This window comes from Ahaetulla prasina, chromosome 1 (assembly GCF_028640845.1).
Source record: "Ahaetulla prasina isolate Xishuangbanna chromosome 1, ASM2864084v1, whole genome shotgun sequence".
NCBI lineage: Eukaryota > Metazoa > Chordata > Lepidosauria > Squamata > Colubridae > Ahaetulla > Ahaetulla prasina.
In genome coordinates, this window is record NC_080539.1 from 28295196 (window position 1) to 28311665 (window position 16470).

Sequence of the window (16470 nt, forward strand, 5' to 3'; positions counted from 1 at the left end):
TTGCAGCCATGGGGACTGGATGGGATGGGGGCAGCTGGGCAAGATTCGCAGCAGCCACGCGGCTACAAAGCTTGCTGGGTCGGGCAGCCCCTTTCCTGCCAACCAGCGACTCCTGAAGCTGCCCCTTTTGCAGCTGTGGTGGGGATGGGATGGGGGCAGTCTGGTAAGCCGCAGTAGCCATGTGCTACAAAGCTTGCTGGATTGGGTGGTCCCCTCCTTGCCTGTCAGCAGCTTTTGAATCCACTGCCATTGCAGCCGGAGTGGGGATAGAGGGGCAGCTTACTGGCTTTGCCCTCCCCGCCACCACTGCCGTCTCCTGCCGGGGCTGCCGCCACCACTGCCGTCTCCTGCCGAGGCTGCCGCTACCGTCTCCTCCTGCCACTGCCTTTCCTCCAGAGGTGCGTGGAAGATCTAGAAGGTAAGGCCGACGCTGGTGGTAGGGGGAGGGAGACCCACTGTGCTCAGCCAAACAGGCACCTTGGGGGGATATAGCGAGGCTCACTCACTTTTTGGGCCTGGCGTGCTCAGCCTTGGGGGCACCACGTGGCTACAAAGCTTGCTGGGCTGGGCAGCCCCTTTCCTGCTGACCAGTGGCTCCCAAAGCCACAGCCTTTGCAGCCATGGGGACTGGATGGGATGGGGGCAGCTGGGCAAGATTCGCAGCAGCCACGCGGCTACAAAGCTTGCTGGGTCGGGCAGCCCCTTTCCTGCCAACCAGCGACTCCTGAAGCTGCCCCTTTTGCAGCTGTGGTGGGGATGGGATGGGGGCAGTCTGGTAAGCTTCGCAGTAGCCATGTGCTACAAAGCTTGCCAGGCCGGGCAGCCCCCTTTTCACTGGCCAGTGGCTCCTGAAGCCGCCCCTTTTGCAGCCACAGTGGGGACGGGGGGGCAGCTTTGCCCTCCCTACCGCCACTGCCCTCTCCTGCCTGGGCCACCGCTACCATCTCCTGCTGTCGCTGCCGCCACCACTACCTCTCAGCCCTAGCGCAGTGTCTGCAGCATCTTTCCAAAGGGCCGGTTGCTGTCAGCCTTTCCTTTGGAGGCACGTAGAAGATCTACCTTGCTGACGCTGGTGGCAGGGGGAGGGAGACCCGCTGCACTCAGCCAAAAAGCCAAGGGGACATGGCGAGGCTCACTTGCCTTTGGGCCTGCCATGCTCAGCCTCGGGGGACGCACCGCTTTCTTCCTTCTCCCACCACCACTGCTGCTGCTCTGGAGCTCGTCCAATCACTTCATCCCAGACTAGGTGTGTGTGAGAGAGAGTGTTTGTGTGTGTGTGTATGTGAGAGAGAGAGAAGAAAGAAAGAGACAAAGAGAAAGAAAGGAAGGAAGGAAGTGTGTGTGTGAGAGAAAGAGAGAGAGAGAAGAAAGAGAGAGAGAGAGAGAGAAGAGAGAGACAAAAGGAAGGAAGGAAGGAAGGGAGGGAGAGAGAGAGAGAGAAGAAAGAAAGAGACAAAGAGAAAGAAAGAGACAAAGAGAAAGAAAAAGGAAGGAAGGGAGAGAGAGAAAGAAAAAGGAAGGAAGGGAGAGAGAGAGGGAAAACTGTGCTATTATTTTTAATTGTTCCATTATTTATCATGTGTTAATATTTTACACTGTCCCTACATCTAGAGCCATTTTACTGCCTTTCTTTTGCCTGGGGCTACCACATATTTTTCAGGGATTTACATGCATTCAATGTCTATAGTCCAGAGCATAAATTTGTGTGTGTTTATTGTGTACATCAGGTTGCATAAGTCCGGCTTAATATGCTATTCCTGGTATGTGATTTTTTGTATACATACAGAAAAAGAAGCACTCTTTTGATCTTTGACTTTTAGGCTTGCTGTCAAACATCAGCCATGATACTAATTACTGTTTTGAACAATATGCAGGTTGTATTACACAAATGGTTATTTTATATGTGAAATTATGACTGAAATATTTCTGCACCTATATTGGTTCTCACTGCCAGGAAGTTTCTCCTTAGTTTTAGGTTGCTTCTCTCTTTGTTCAGTTTCCATCATTGCTTCTTGTTTTGCCTTCTGGTGCTTTGGAAAACACATTGCCCCCACCCGCCCTTCTTTCTGGCAGCTCCTTAAAAGCCTGTTGCCTATCACACGCTTGGACAAAGCATGTGAACCATTTCCTCCTTTCAATAGTTCATGAAAGTGCATCTATAATACGTAGATAATAAAGATGAACAATATTTTTACAGAACTATAGATACGTTGAGGATATGCTGGGTGCGACAAGGAATGGCTGGGAGGGGAGGGGCCAGGTGAGGCACTCCTTGACATGAGTGACATTGAGTTGGCCTGACCCACCCACATGACCACCAAGCCAGGCCCACCCTGTCACATGACCACCAAGCCATGCCCAGCAAGCAAGCCACGCCCACATAACCGGTAGTAAAAAAATTTGGAACCCACCCCTGGTATGTATGTATGTGTCAGGGTATTGATTTAAGAGCTAATCAACTGCTATGATGTTGCAATTATGCACTGATGTTATGATGGGAATGAGTCAGCAAGGTTTTTGGCTGTTATCCCTTTAAGAGCCTGTATAATAAGAAGAGGCTCTGTTAGGATGTTTCTTGCCATGGGTTCTTCCCTGCTGTAATTTGCTGATAGTTTGAGTTCTGCCTTTAGTATGTGTATGTATTGTATCAGGGGTGAAGTGCTCCCGGTTCGGACTGAATCAGCCGATCTGATAGCAATGGTGGCGGGTGATTGGGAGAACGAGGAGCAAAAATCCCTCCCCCCTGCCCATGCCTACCTAATCGCCTGCTTGCCGCTTCTTTTAAAAAATGCTTTTAAAAGATAAAAAAAGAGACTCTGACAATCACAGCTGAGCCGCGTGATTGTCAGAGCCTTTTTTTTAACTTTTAAAATCATTTTTTACAACCTATTTGGCTGAATAGGTTGTAAAAAAATACTTTTAAAAGTAAAAAAAAAGATTGTGCACCACAGCTGATCACACACACCCGCGTCCTGTTTTACTTACCTCATGCCTCCTTTTGGCGTGCACTGCACGCACACGTGCACACCTCACATTTGGTGTGTGGTGTGCACTGTGCATGCAGCACGCATGCACAGCCAGCGAACCGGTAGTAAACCGGTTCAGATTTCACCACTGCATCATATATATATGATTCTTCCTTAAAAAGGAAGAAACAGCTGCAATCACACATTGCTCCCAGAAGCACGAAGCTGAAGCCTGAAGATGACGATTGAGACTTCGTCAAAACGTCGCCAAGACACTTCCAATTTTACGCGGGAGAAAACCCGAATAACCAAAGACCTACATACAAACACTCGCGAAAACCTCAGAAAACAAACATATATATATATATGTTGTTGTGGCTCCAGCCCCCCCCCCAGGCCTGGCCCAATGCCAGAGAGTGACTCAGAGAGTGAGGGGGAAGGGCCGTTAGGGCTCCCCTCCGCAGAGTCAGCCTCTCTGGCTCAGCTCCTGGAGCCAGAGGCAGGCCAGGTGGAGGAAGTAATGAGGCCTCTGTCTCCTGTATCTCCCTCCGCCCAGGTAATGCTCCCAGACCCAGCTGTGGACAATCAGTCCTGGTTGGATCCCAGGTTTCGTAGACAAGAGAGGTGGGAACAACACAGGATATAAAAGCAGGAGGGGCTGCTATACTACTTCGTGACGAACAAATCAACTGATTGGGGAAAACTTGAACTGAACTATTTGACTGAGCATTTGGCTTAGAGTGCTGTTTGTTCCTGACTTCCTGGTTGACACGCCGGCATCAAGAAAGATAAAAGAAAACCTTGGCAGACGCTCGCTGGTTTGCTGCCAGAGCTGATAGCTGCCATGGACTAAATTGCCGGCTAATTGAGTCATTTCTCGTGCCTCCTGGACTGAGGTGGGGGGACAGAACATAGATTGTAGATAAAACTACTATTTATTACAAACCTCTATTTGCTGTTATTGCTCCTGGGTTGTCTCACGTAGTAAAGCTGTGTGCACTCTGACAGTATGTATGTATGCATGAAATTTATTTGCCCATCTTATTTCAGCAAAAAATCATATAACTGTTTCAAGAATAAGCTTTGCATATCACCACTACAGCCAGTGCCATACAGCAGCATAGTACAGTTCTGTCCCACAAAATCTTCTAGTTTGCTCACATTTCAAGCCATCCCTGCTCACATCTTGCTGAAACCAATCATGTTCTGCAAGTTCGTTGTCACCCCAATGCAGTGGTGGGTTGCTATCAGTTTGCCCTGTATGGTGGCGGGAGGCTTTGCCCACCCGCCTGGATGCTTCTGTGCATGCGCAGAAGCATTGAGTGCCCACGCACCCATGAGCAAACCCAGTAGTGATGGGTTTTGAAACCCACCCCTGCCCCAATGCCACTTAGATTCACACCATACATGCTTAGACTGGTACTATGAGCAAAGAAACGTGATTAACCTTGGTTTGTGTTTGTGGTGGGATTTAGCATGTATCCCTATTGGACTAGTTTACATGCATTGTATTTTTGTGATCCCAGAAAATGGGTTTAATTCAAAAATGAAACATGTTGGGTCAAACATTCGTGGAAACAAAATTGGGGCATTGGCATGTTAGAAGAAGTCGGCTACCAAGCTATAGGGTGCAGCACCCATGCTTGTTTTAAAAAAGGAGTAGAACCCTTCTAGGACAGTCTTCTCAGTCTGAATTAGTTTATAGTTTAGTATATATATAATTTTATATAAAAATTTTTATATATAATTTTAAAAGACCTCAAACCCACTGACTTTGGTTAAGTGTGCTAGTTTAGTTAATATATGTTGGTTGACCTGGAGTTTTTGTTCTTTTATTTTGTGGTTTAGTATGTTGCATGAATTCTGGATCTTGGATTACTTTAGAGTTGTGTATTGTTCAAATCTGGAGAATGGTTAATTCAAGAAAGTTAAAGCATATTGTAATGGTTGTTGTTGTTATTAAAATTATATGCCGTTCAATTACCAGAGACTTTGGGTGGTTGCTGTCTGAACACTCATAATATTTTAATATTATGTTTAACTCTAGCTGTCTTGGATACTCCCTGGACAGAAAGATGAGTATTGATCAAGTAACAACAACAACAACAACAAGCTGTCCAGCTCAGGATGGATGGGCAGGAGAAAAGGGGGCTCAGTAGCAATGGCTCCAGGGAAAAACAACGGATCTGCTATGGCACCATTTCCCAGGATTAAACTGGCCTGAGACAAGCACTTCACATTGTTATGTAGTTGTTCCATTTATAAATATTGATGCAAATGAACAGGCACATCAGTACCTCAAAAGTAGAGTGGAGGCAATGGAAAGAAAAAACAATTGTTTTCCAGGTTATGGAAATGGTGGGTTTTTCTGGTGGATTTTTCATCTTCTTTTTCAAGCTTGAATAATATTTCCATCAAAACATTCCAGGTACTTTATATTTTTAAAAGAAAGAAAACATCATATAAAAGGAATCTAATAGAAAGAACTCAGAAGAAAAGGCATGAATTCCATGGCCACATTGGCTATGCTCTATTTCTGCTTCTCCCGACAGGCAATGTTTTCCTTCCCACCCACCCCGGTTTGTTTAGCACAGTATTGTGTAATAATTCAACTGCTGGAATCGAATTTGGGTGAACCAAATTCAAGTTTATTTATTTATTTAGTAAGTTTATAGGCAGCCCAGCTCATCTATATCTATATCTATATCTATATCTATATCTATCTATCTATCTGTAGGTCTTGGCATTTTCGGGTCTTTTCCCGTGTAAGGTTGAGAGTATTTTGGCGAAGTTTCGATGAGGTAAGATACACTCAACCTTACATGGGAAAAGACCCGAAAATGCCAAGACCTATATACCTATACCCGTGAAAACCTACGAATATATATATATTTTCAATATACACTTCCAATTTTACGCGGGAGAAAACCCAAATAACCAAAGACCTACATACAAACACTCGCGAAAACCTCAGAAAACAAATATGTATATGTATATGTATATGTATATGTATATGTATATGTACACACACACATACATACACACACACAAACATATGAGATTCTGGGCAGATTACAGTTAAACAGAATAGAAACAATAAAAAGCAACCGGAATTAAAACCAACAATAACATTAAAATAGCAGCTGAGAATACTCACAAATATTCAAATAAGCCCTAATGTGGACTCCTCCATGCAATTAGGGCCCAAAGCTCAGTAGCTAAGTCTGGTTTTCAGTGCCTTGTGAAAGGCCAGCAGGGTTGGGGCCAATCTAATTTCTGGGGGAATTTCCAGGGGGTGGGGCACCATAACAGAAAAGGTTGTCCTGCTGGGCCCCAACAGATGACACCCCTTCGCAGACAGGATCCAGAGCGTGTCTCTCTTTCCAGATCTAGTAGGATGGGAAAGGATGCTGCTGGGTAAGGTGGTCTGGTAAGTAATTCAGCCACAAGTCATGAAGGGTTTTAAAGATCAGCCACTGGAACTTTGAATTGCACCTAGAGCAGGGGTGTCCAAACTTGGTCCCTTTAAGACTTGTGGACTTCAACTCCCAGAGTTCCTCAGCCAGCTTTGCTGGCTGAGGGACTCTGGGAGTTGAAGTCCACAAGTCTTAAAGGGACCAAGTTTGGACACCCCTGACCTAGAGACATACTGGTTAGCCAATATAGCTCATGGAGGTGTCACATGCTGAATGTTCAGCACCCATAACACCCAGTGCCATCACATTTTGCTCTAGCTAAAGCCTCAAAGTACTCTTCAAGGGAGCCCCATGTAGAGTTTAAGTGAAAAAAACATAAATGACTGTGAGTAGTCTTGAAATGGAGCCCATTGGGTATCTTTGAGCTAGTCCCTCTTTATTACCCCGACATAGTTGTTCCTATGGGAATAAAATAATAACATAACATAACATAACAACAGAGTTGGAAGGGACCTTGGAGGCCTTCTAGTCCAACCCCCTGCCCAGGCAGGAAACCCTACACCATCTCAGTCAGATGGTTATCCAACATTTTCTTAAAAATTTCCAGTGTTGGAGCATTCACAACTTTTGCAGGCAAGTCATTCCACTGATTAATTGTTCTGTCAGGAAATTTCTCCTTAGTTCTAAGTTGCTTCTTTCTTTGATCAGTTTCCACCCATTGCTTCTTGTTCTACCCTCAGGTGCTTTGGAGAACAGCCCGACTCCCTCTTCTTTGTGGCAGCCCCTGAGATATTGGAACACAGCTATCATGTCTCCCCTAGTCCTTCTTTTTGTTAAACTAGACATACCCAGTTCCTCCAACCGTTCTTCATATGTTTTATCCTCCAGTCCCCTAATCATCTTTGTTGCTCTTCTCTGCACTCTTTCTAATGGTAGACCCCCATGTACATTGCCTTGAGCACTTAGAGAAAAAGGTAGGGAAGAGACGTCACAAACCCAATATTTTGTACAAGTTGAAAGTCTTGATGCGATTTTGCAAACCTAAATTGGCCTGAGAAATATATTGCCTTATTATAGATTTTGGATTTATTCCCTCTCTTGCAGCCAGCTGAGACGAATTTGCTTTTATATGTGTCTTTAGAATGTCTATCCAAAACATCTTGATAATCTGACAAATAAAGCAAGCCCAACTCCAACCGCCCAGTGGCCAAACAAATTCCCGCCACCTCTAGTCAAAATGAACCTTGAGTCAATGGGATGGAGAGATCACTTGTCATGAGATCTTGAGATCCACTGCCAGTTCTAGTAGCCAGGGCTAGGCTGGATGGATTCTGAACAAGGGGCTCTCTGTTTTCCAATTCAAACACACAAGCCACAACTTCTGGCTGATTCACAAGTACTGAATTTGGAAGTTTTACAAGAATCTTTGAAGAAATTTTTAAAGGAATCCTTAAAGGAAGCTTTAGAGTTGCAAACTGTTGGTATGGAGGGAAAATTTAGGCAAATTGTAGAAGAGATTTTGGAAATTAAAGATGTTGTTGAAGCTCGAAACAAGGATATAGGAGACGACATGATGTTAGCATTTCAAAGTTTGGCAAAAAATATGATTCAGCTGCATGAAAGGGTGGAAGAAATTAATCAATCTAATTTGAATTTGGGAAATAAAATGGAGGAGATACAGACTAAGCTGGAGAAGGCAGACGAAGAAGTTGTCTTATTACAATATAGATTGATAGAATTTGCCTTGAGAGTGAGAGGATTGAAAGAAAATAATCAAGAGAACTTAAAAGAGATTCTTGTAGAGGCTTTTGCACAGATGATTGGAGAGCAACCAGCAGATCTTATAATTCAAATTGATAAAATTTATCGAGTTAACTCCTGGGTTGCCAGACAGAGACAATTGCCAAGAGATGTTGTGATTTATTTTACAACGAGGAGGATCAGAAATGAAATTTTACAAGAATCCTATAAAAATAAAATTCAAATAGAAGGACAAGAGGTATTAGTGTTGAAAGACATTCCTCCTAAGATGTTAAGAAACAGAAAGGAGTTTGCCTTTTTGGTGGATGAACTTAAAAACCGACAGATACGGTTTAGATGGAATGTTCCAGCTGGACTAATAGTGACTTATACAGGAAAAAGATATCGTTTTAACACAATCTGGAAGGCAAGAGATTTTTATACCGATGTATCAAAGGCTGAGAATTTACCATCTCCAGAAGCTAGGTGGAGAAGAGAAGGGGAGATGGCAAGAAAGTGGCAGAAGGAAGGAAAGCAGTCACAAGTTCAAGTAGGGGCTGTAATTATTGAAGAAGATTCACTGCAACTCCTAGATACTTTCCAAAGCCAAGAACCACTGGGAAAAACAGGAGATATAAAGGAGCAAAAAATGACTCGAGCAGCCATTAAACGTAAAGAACAAGAAGTAAAGATGCAACTATCACAAGTGATAATTCAAGAAATTAATAAAGTAGAGGCTGGGGGTGGGGGGTAGGCCGAAGAGGAAGAAATGGTAATTAGATTCTCAACTTGGAATGCTAACGGCTTAAACTCACCACAGAAGAGAATGAAGATATTTTATTATTTGTAATTCAAGAATGATGTGATTTGTTTGCAGGAAACATATATTAGAATATTAGATTAAAAATATGATTCTCTTTCCAGGTTAGGAGAATAAATTATTCACAAGAAAGATACATATTGGAATGGAGAAGATGGTTTGATTATATTCAAAAAGTATTAGATTAAGGAGTATCAAATAGTTCATGAATGAATCGAATGTAAGAATTGTATTAGTAATTTTTTTCATGTAAAAAGGGAGTTAAGGTTCTAGGGGAGCGTTGGGACTTTATGGACAGTTAGCTTAGTTTAGCTTATGTTTGTTAGATGTTATACCCTGTATTTTGCTCTGGGAAGTCTGGGGGGGGGATGGGTGAAGATGGGTGGGGGGGAGGGGGGAGAGGGGGAGAGAGGGGGGGAGGGAGGAGGAGGGGAATTATTTGCAAAAAATTTTCTTTTTGTAAAACTTTTTTAATAATAAAAAAAAAGAATGACAGCTAGGCAGTGTGGGGAAGGGGAACTTATCATAAAATAGTACATAGCCAGACACAATGCAACAATCTGTCAAAGTCAAATTGGTGAGATTATTTCCTCCCACCCCCTCTAGCCTATAAAGCTTTCTTCGAACCATTTGTTTACTTATGTCAAATAGGATACATTTACAAGCAAAGCACAGATCTGCAGTCACTTAGCATTCATGGTCTCCCATATTAGTACCCATTTTTAAAAGATGGGTTTAACATTGTGTAAATCTAGCTATTGTGGTTTGAAAATCATGGTTCGTGGTTTAACTGGTTGTGGATTCCCAGAAATTGTATTTAAGTAAGAATTATTTTAATAAACTGTAGATTATAATGATATGTAATTTAAATCATTGCCTAACTACTTTTTTTTGGCTTCCTGTCAGATGTTAACTATATTAGAAACAGAAAAGCAAAGATATTAACATAATTTCCAATCTGAGATTTCTGTATAAGAAAAACAAAGCAGAAGTAATTAGACATCACATACTAGAATGTAATCTGTAAATAATAGTTTTTCCATAAAATTTATTTTACTGTTAAAATTATTTACTTTAAATCTCTTCATATATTGATGGCATTCACTGACACTGCCTAAGAATCTAATGGTGAACAAACCTGGGAAACTTTTCACAACCTATTTTCACTTTCAGAGCTAAAATGAGGATTGTTGTGCCAATTTCAGTGGTCTTTATAGTCAATTTACAATATGAAACACCAAATAATTACTGTAAGATGATGATGGAAGAAGCTGAAACTTTTTAATACAGTCTTAGCAAATTATAGGTTTAGTTTATAGTTTCCATTAACCAAACCCGCCCTAACAATTTCCTAGCAGGAAGCAAAGCTAGTCTGATTTAATAAAAAAAACAAAAACTCAGAATTCTGCAAGCTATACAAAATGGGGAAAAAAACCACCTTCCTTACTTGGCCACATCTGAAGAGGGCTTTAGCATTCTTTTTATCTAGCTCTAAGGCTTTTTCGCCATAGGCTAGGGCTCGACCTGGACGTTCCAACTTCAAGCAAACCAAAGATAAATTCAGGAAGACCAGAAGCCTGGCAGCATCAACTTTGTCTTTTTCAATCTCCTTGGCACATATACGATTGAGTACTGAAGAGGCCTGGTGAGTAGAATAAAACAATAAGCTTACATCAGAGAAAAGGTCTGTGATAGAGAATTGCTGGAAATGCTCGTTAGACAAATGTACTGACCACCATATGTGTTGGGTAGCATAGATGTTGACTTGAGAGACAATTCAAATAAATGTTTATGTATTATTTATTAGAAGACTCCTGCGAGTCCCTTGAACTGCAAGGCGATAGAACTGGTCAGTCCTAGAAGAGATCAGCTCTGACTGCTCTTTAGAAGGCCAGATCCTGAAGATGAAACTCAAATACTTTGGCCACCTAATGAGAAGGAAGGACTCACTGGAGAAGAGCCTAATGCTGGGAACGATTAAGGGTAAAAGAAGAATGGGACGACAGAGAATGAGGTGGCTGGATGGAGTCACTGAAGCAGTCGGTGTGAGCTTAAATGGACTCCAGAGGATGGTAGAGGACTGGAAGGCCTGGAGAAACATTGTCTATAGGTCGAACACGACTTCGCAACTAACAACAAAAATTATTTAAGATTTCATCTTACCTTCTATTAAGGATCCCAAGAGGATCCTACTGTTTTTTCTCACAACCACTCCATCAGGTGTTTTTTTTTTAATTTGAATTTATATCCCGCCCTTCTCCGAAGACTCAGGGCGGCTTACATTGTGGGGGCTGGGGAAGGTTGGTTGGGCACAGAAAGAATGAATGGTCCAATCACCCAGTGGGCTTCTACACTAGAACTAGAGTTCTCTTCAACCACCTTAGCTATACTACACAGGCTCTTTTAAATGATAATGTTCTTGTTTCTTCTGTGTAGCTGTCCCCCAATCTTACTAACTTCCAGAAAAAAACTTTGGAACATTCACAAGTGGTCAAACAAAAATCATTTTTTTCAGATTCTAGTCAATGTTACCAATATTTAACAAATGACTCAAATTAATGTGTCCTTTTACAGTTTTGTATTTCTAAAAGACCATGACAGAACCATATTAACTGCAAGATAATATATATAAAGTCTAATAAGAGTTTTTTTTTATTAGAACTTCCAGAAAACAGCGTTTTTAGAGCCTACGTATATAGAATCATAGAGTTAGAAGCAACCTTGCAGGTCTTGTACTCCCCCCCCTCCCCCCCGCTTATTGTTCCAAAATTGCTGTCCAATCTTTTCTTGAAGACATTCAGCAAAGGAGTACCTGTAACTTTGGGAGGCAAGCTGTTTTACTATTTACTGTATTTTTTGGATTATAAAACGCACTGGTGTAAAAGATGCACCAAGATTTCGAAAAGGTAAGTAAGAAAAAAACTGTTTTTGGCCTCCCTGGCCCCCAGGAGTCCTCTGTAGGCCTCCCAAACCCTCTGAGGCCTGCAGAGTGCTCCTGGGCACCGGGGAAGGGCAAAAATGCCCCCATTTTTGCAAAAATCGGGTGAAAAACGGGCCTGTTTTTCGCCAAAAATGAAACGAGCAGGGCAGGGCTTCCGAAGGCCAAAAATGGCTGTATTCAGTGTATAAGACACACCGACATTTCCACTCTCTTTTAGGGGGAAAAAGGTGCGTCTTATACTCCGAAAAATTCGATAATTGTTCTTACGGTCAGGAAAGTTCTCCTTAGTTCCAGATTGGATCTCTCTTTTAATGAGCTTCCACCCATTGATTCACGTCCTGCCCTCAGGTGGTTTGGATAATAAGTCGCCCCCTTCTTCCTGGGACTGCCTCTCAAATACTGTAAGACAGCTATCATGTTACCCCAATCCTTCTCTTAGTTAGGGTAGACATGCCTAGTTCCCTTAATTATTTCATCATATGGTTTAGCTTTTAGACCAGGGATGTCAAACTCGTGTCGTCATGGCAGAATCATGTGATGTATTGTGACTTTTTCCCCCTTTGCTAAAACAGGCATGGGCGTGGCCAGCTTATGACGCATCCGGCCCACAGGCCGTGAGTTTGACAGCCCTGCTCTAGACCCTTTATCATCTTTGTTGCTGTTCTCTGCACTCTTCCTAGCATCTCGGTATCTTTTTTGTATCATGGCAACCAGAATGCAGTATTCCAAATGTGGCCTCACTTGTGCTGCATAGAGCGGTACTAGGGGTGAAATCCAGCAGGTTCTGGAGAACTGGTAGTGGAAATTTGAGTTCTGAGAACTGGCAAATACCACCTCTGGCAGGCCCCAGACTGGGGTGGAAATGGAGATTTTGCAATATCCTTCCCCTGGAGTGTGGAGGGAATGGGGATTTTGCAATATCCTTCCCCTGCCATGCCCACCAAGCCACGCCCACAGAACCGGTAGTAAAAAAATTTGGATTTCACCACTGAGCAGTACTATCACTTCTTGTGATCTTGATGCTATCCCTCTGTTGATGCAGCCTAGGGCTGCATAGGCTTAAAATTATTCACATTTTGGTGTGGATAGGAAGAGAAGATTGTTGTGCAGGATATAATTTTAAATTTCTAGATGTAGTTTGTAATTCATTCCCCTATTCTATGAATGCTACTTACCCGCTTGTACCTCTCCTTGGCATCCATGAAACGTGTTTGACGGAAGAGGTAATTACCAAATTCACGTTCTGTTTCTGCTACCTTTATAATTTTCTCCAGTGGAAATCTATCCTGTTGCTCCTATGCAGAGAAGCAACAACCTAGTTAAAGAAACTAGTCCCAATAGTTATACGTTTAAGCTAAAATGGTTATGCTGGAAACCTACACAAGTTAGTTCTTTAAAGCCCTAAATGACTTAAGACTGCCACTCCTACTACAAATCTGCCCAATTTTTAGGGACCTTTTTAATTATTTCCCATTACCAGAAGCTCAGTGATATTGTGGACATAGGAGAGGATCTTGTCCAGACTATGGAATGCTCCCTACCAAGCAAGATATATGTGGCCCATTCTTTCAACATTTAGGAAAATACAAATATATATATATATATATTTGACACTGTGAAGATGTGGCACGACCACGACCACGAAGCCGGAAAGCTCACCAGCTCAAATCCCCCTGCAACTCAGACTAATCTGAGCACAACCAAGCCCCCACCCAAACAGGACACACCCCCAGCCAATCAGAGCACAAAAAAAACTCCCTCCAATCAGAACACAGCCAAGCTCCCACCCAATCAGTTCAAACCCCCACTAGCAGTTAAAAAGGAAGAAACAGCTGCAATCACACTTTGCTCCCAGAAGCACGAAGCTGAAGCCTGAAGATGACGAATGAGACTTCGTCGAAACGTCGCCAAGACACTTCCAATTTTACGTGGGAGAAAACCCGAATAACCAAAGACCTACATACAAACACCTGCGAAAACCTCAGAAAACATATATATATATATATATATATATATGTCTTTGGTTATTCGGGTTTTCTCCCACGTAAAATTGGAAGTGTCTTGATGACGTTCGAAGTCTCATTCATCTTCAGGCTTCAGCTTCAGGTTTGGGAGCAATGTGATTGCAGCTGTTTCTTCCTTTTAACTGCTAGTGGGGTTTGAACTGATTGGTGAGCTGGCTGTGCTCTGATTGGATGGGGTTTTTTGTGCCTGATTGGCTGGGGTGTGTCCTGGGGGCTTGGTTGTGCTCAAATTAGTCTGAGTTGCAGGGGGATCTGAGCTAGTGAGCTGCACTGCTGCTGTTTGGCTTCGTGTTCGTGATCGTGCTACATCTTCGTAGTGGGTGTCAGTCTGCTGCATGTAAGGATTAAAAAGGAAGAAACAGCTGCAATCACACATTGCTCCCAGAAGCACGAAGCTGAAGCCTGAAGATGACGAATGAGACTTCGTCGAAACGTCGCCAAGACACTTCCAATTTTACGCGGGAGAAAACCCGAATAACCAAAGACCTACATACAAACACCCGCGAAAACCTCAGAAAACATATATATATATATATATATATATATATATATATATATATATATATATATATATATATATGTATGTATGTATGTATGTATGTATGTATGTATGTATGTATGTATGTTAAGGCATCATTGCTAACTGATTTAACTGATTTGACTTGCATTAATTTGCCTTTTTTATTGTTTGACATTTATAAGTCAGAGTGTAAATTTAGTCATGACTGATATCTGCCATGAATAAGGCTGGAAAGCACAACTATTTTAAGGGAAGAAAAAGCAAAAAACTACAGTAGGGGATAGAAGAAAATGTATAGGTAAGCATAGACGATTTTATATCCTATAAACAGGATATAAAAACACAGCTTAATTAGTAACATTCACCTTAGAACAGGGGTATCAAACTCAATTTCATTGAGGGCTGCATCAGGGTTGTGTTTGTCCTCAGGGAAATGGGTGGGTGTGGCTGGGGCCAGCTCGACATCACTCGTGTCAGTTCGATGTCACTTGTTTTAGGCCGCAACAGTCTACTACAGCCCTCTGCCAACGAAAACAAAGCTCGGAGGGGCCGCGCACAAGCTCTGTTTTTGCTGGCAGAGGAAATGTGGGCCAGTCCTTTGTTGTTTCCAGGGTGCCCCCGCAGGCCAGATCTAAGCACCCTACAGGCGGGATCTGGGTCACGGGCCTTGAGTTTGACACCCCTGCCTTAGAACAACTGTAATGGGGAAACACTGGAATCACATGAGAATTTGGTTTCATTTTTCTAATGTCCCAGATATTAGGAAAACTTGTCCTTACAGAAGTCAGAAAAATCATGTCTACTTTCTTCTGGGGTTTCAGTTACACCACTAAATAAAGATAGACTCACTTAATGAACCTAATTGGGAGTGCCAACTCTGCTGCTAAGTGAAGTAGTCACTAAGTGGAAAATCATGTGACTGCAACTGTACCTTCCAGCTGGAAAGAAAGAAAACTACTCAGTTTCACATCTTTGACTTTTGTTTGCCTCCTAACCAGTCCCCCATCTTTTAGAATGGTCAGGTACCTGCTTACTGTCTTGTACACATTGAAAGCAATGTGATCATGCCACAGTTCAGGGCTGAGAGCCACAGGCATGCAACACAGGTTAGTCTCTTGTAATCTCTTCCTCTCCAATCTCTCCACTCTGCAAGGGGGGTGAGGATGTAGCCATCTCTCCTTTCTCTGACCCTTTTCTGGCGCATCTGCATTGCTCTTGATGTATATAAGAGCATACAGCTTACTCTCTTGAAATCTCTTCTCCAATCAATGTGCTGTGAAGTAGTGGAGGAAAAGGCAAAGGAGATGGCCTACAGAAATCACTTGCTCCCCCTCCTTACTAAGTATGCAGTCATAGACTTCATATGACTGCATTGCTTAGTGACAACCATCTTGGCAATCTCATCATTAAGCAAGGACCATGTTGATTCTTAAGTGAGGACCTCATGTGACTGCGGCATAGGAACAGGCACTGAAACTGCATTCCAGACAAACAGGGGGGTGGGTGCTACAGAGTATGACATCCTCATATCATCTGGGAGTTCCTTGGGAGAAAAAAGCCAGAGGAACTTGCAACTTCCTGCTGGATTCCTCCTTGACTTTCTTTACGTAAAGCCAGCAAAGAAGGTTACAAATAGTGATAATGTGACTACAACACTGCAACTGTTGTAATAACAAGTTGGATGCCAAGAGCTTGAATTGCCATCATGCAATGCCATGACGGCTGCAACTTCAAGGTCTGGTCACGAGTCTCCCTGTTCTGCTGTAATTTGAATGGTCACTGAATGAGTATTTGTAACCCAAGGAGTAATTGCAAATGCCCATTTGGGGCATTTGATCACTCAACAGCAGTAGCAAAGCTAATAAACATCAAGGATTATCTGTGATTTATTATTTATTTCCCATTAATCTGTTTCCCTCCAGCTACATTCCATATAGCTAAATGGAAAAGAAAAAACACAAGATTTGAGACTATCTATGAAAGACTGAGTGGGATTTTTGTATCCTAGCTAGAAATAGGGGATAATTTTGTTTGGCTCATTTC

At 42.6% G+C, this 16470-nt stretch overlaps 1 protein-coding gene across 1 annotated transcript in view; it reads right to left on the bottom strand.

The window, feature by feature from the left end:
• Window positions 1-981: 981 nt before the first annotated feature.
• The window catches only part of FKBP6 (FKBP prolyl isomerase family member 6 (inactive)), a 35605-nt gene continuing 20116 nt past the window's right edge, over window positions 982-16470 (bottom strand). Inside the window, exons 6-9 of the mRNA XM_058164288.1 lie at window positions 13059-13178; window positions 10390-10584; window positions 8567-8604; window positions 982-1069 (exon numbers count right to left, since the gene is read on the bottom strand). Of these exons, the coding sequence (XP_058020271.1) occupies window positions 982-1069; window positions 8567-8604; window positions 10390-10584; window positions 13059-13178 (441 nt within the window). The remainder of the gene's footprint in view (window positions 1070-8566; window positions 8605-10389; window positions 10585-13058; window positions 13179-16470) is intronic.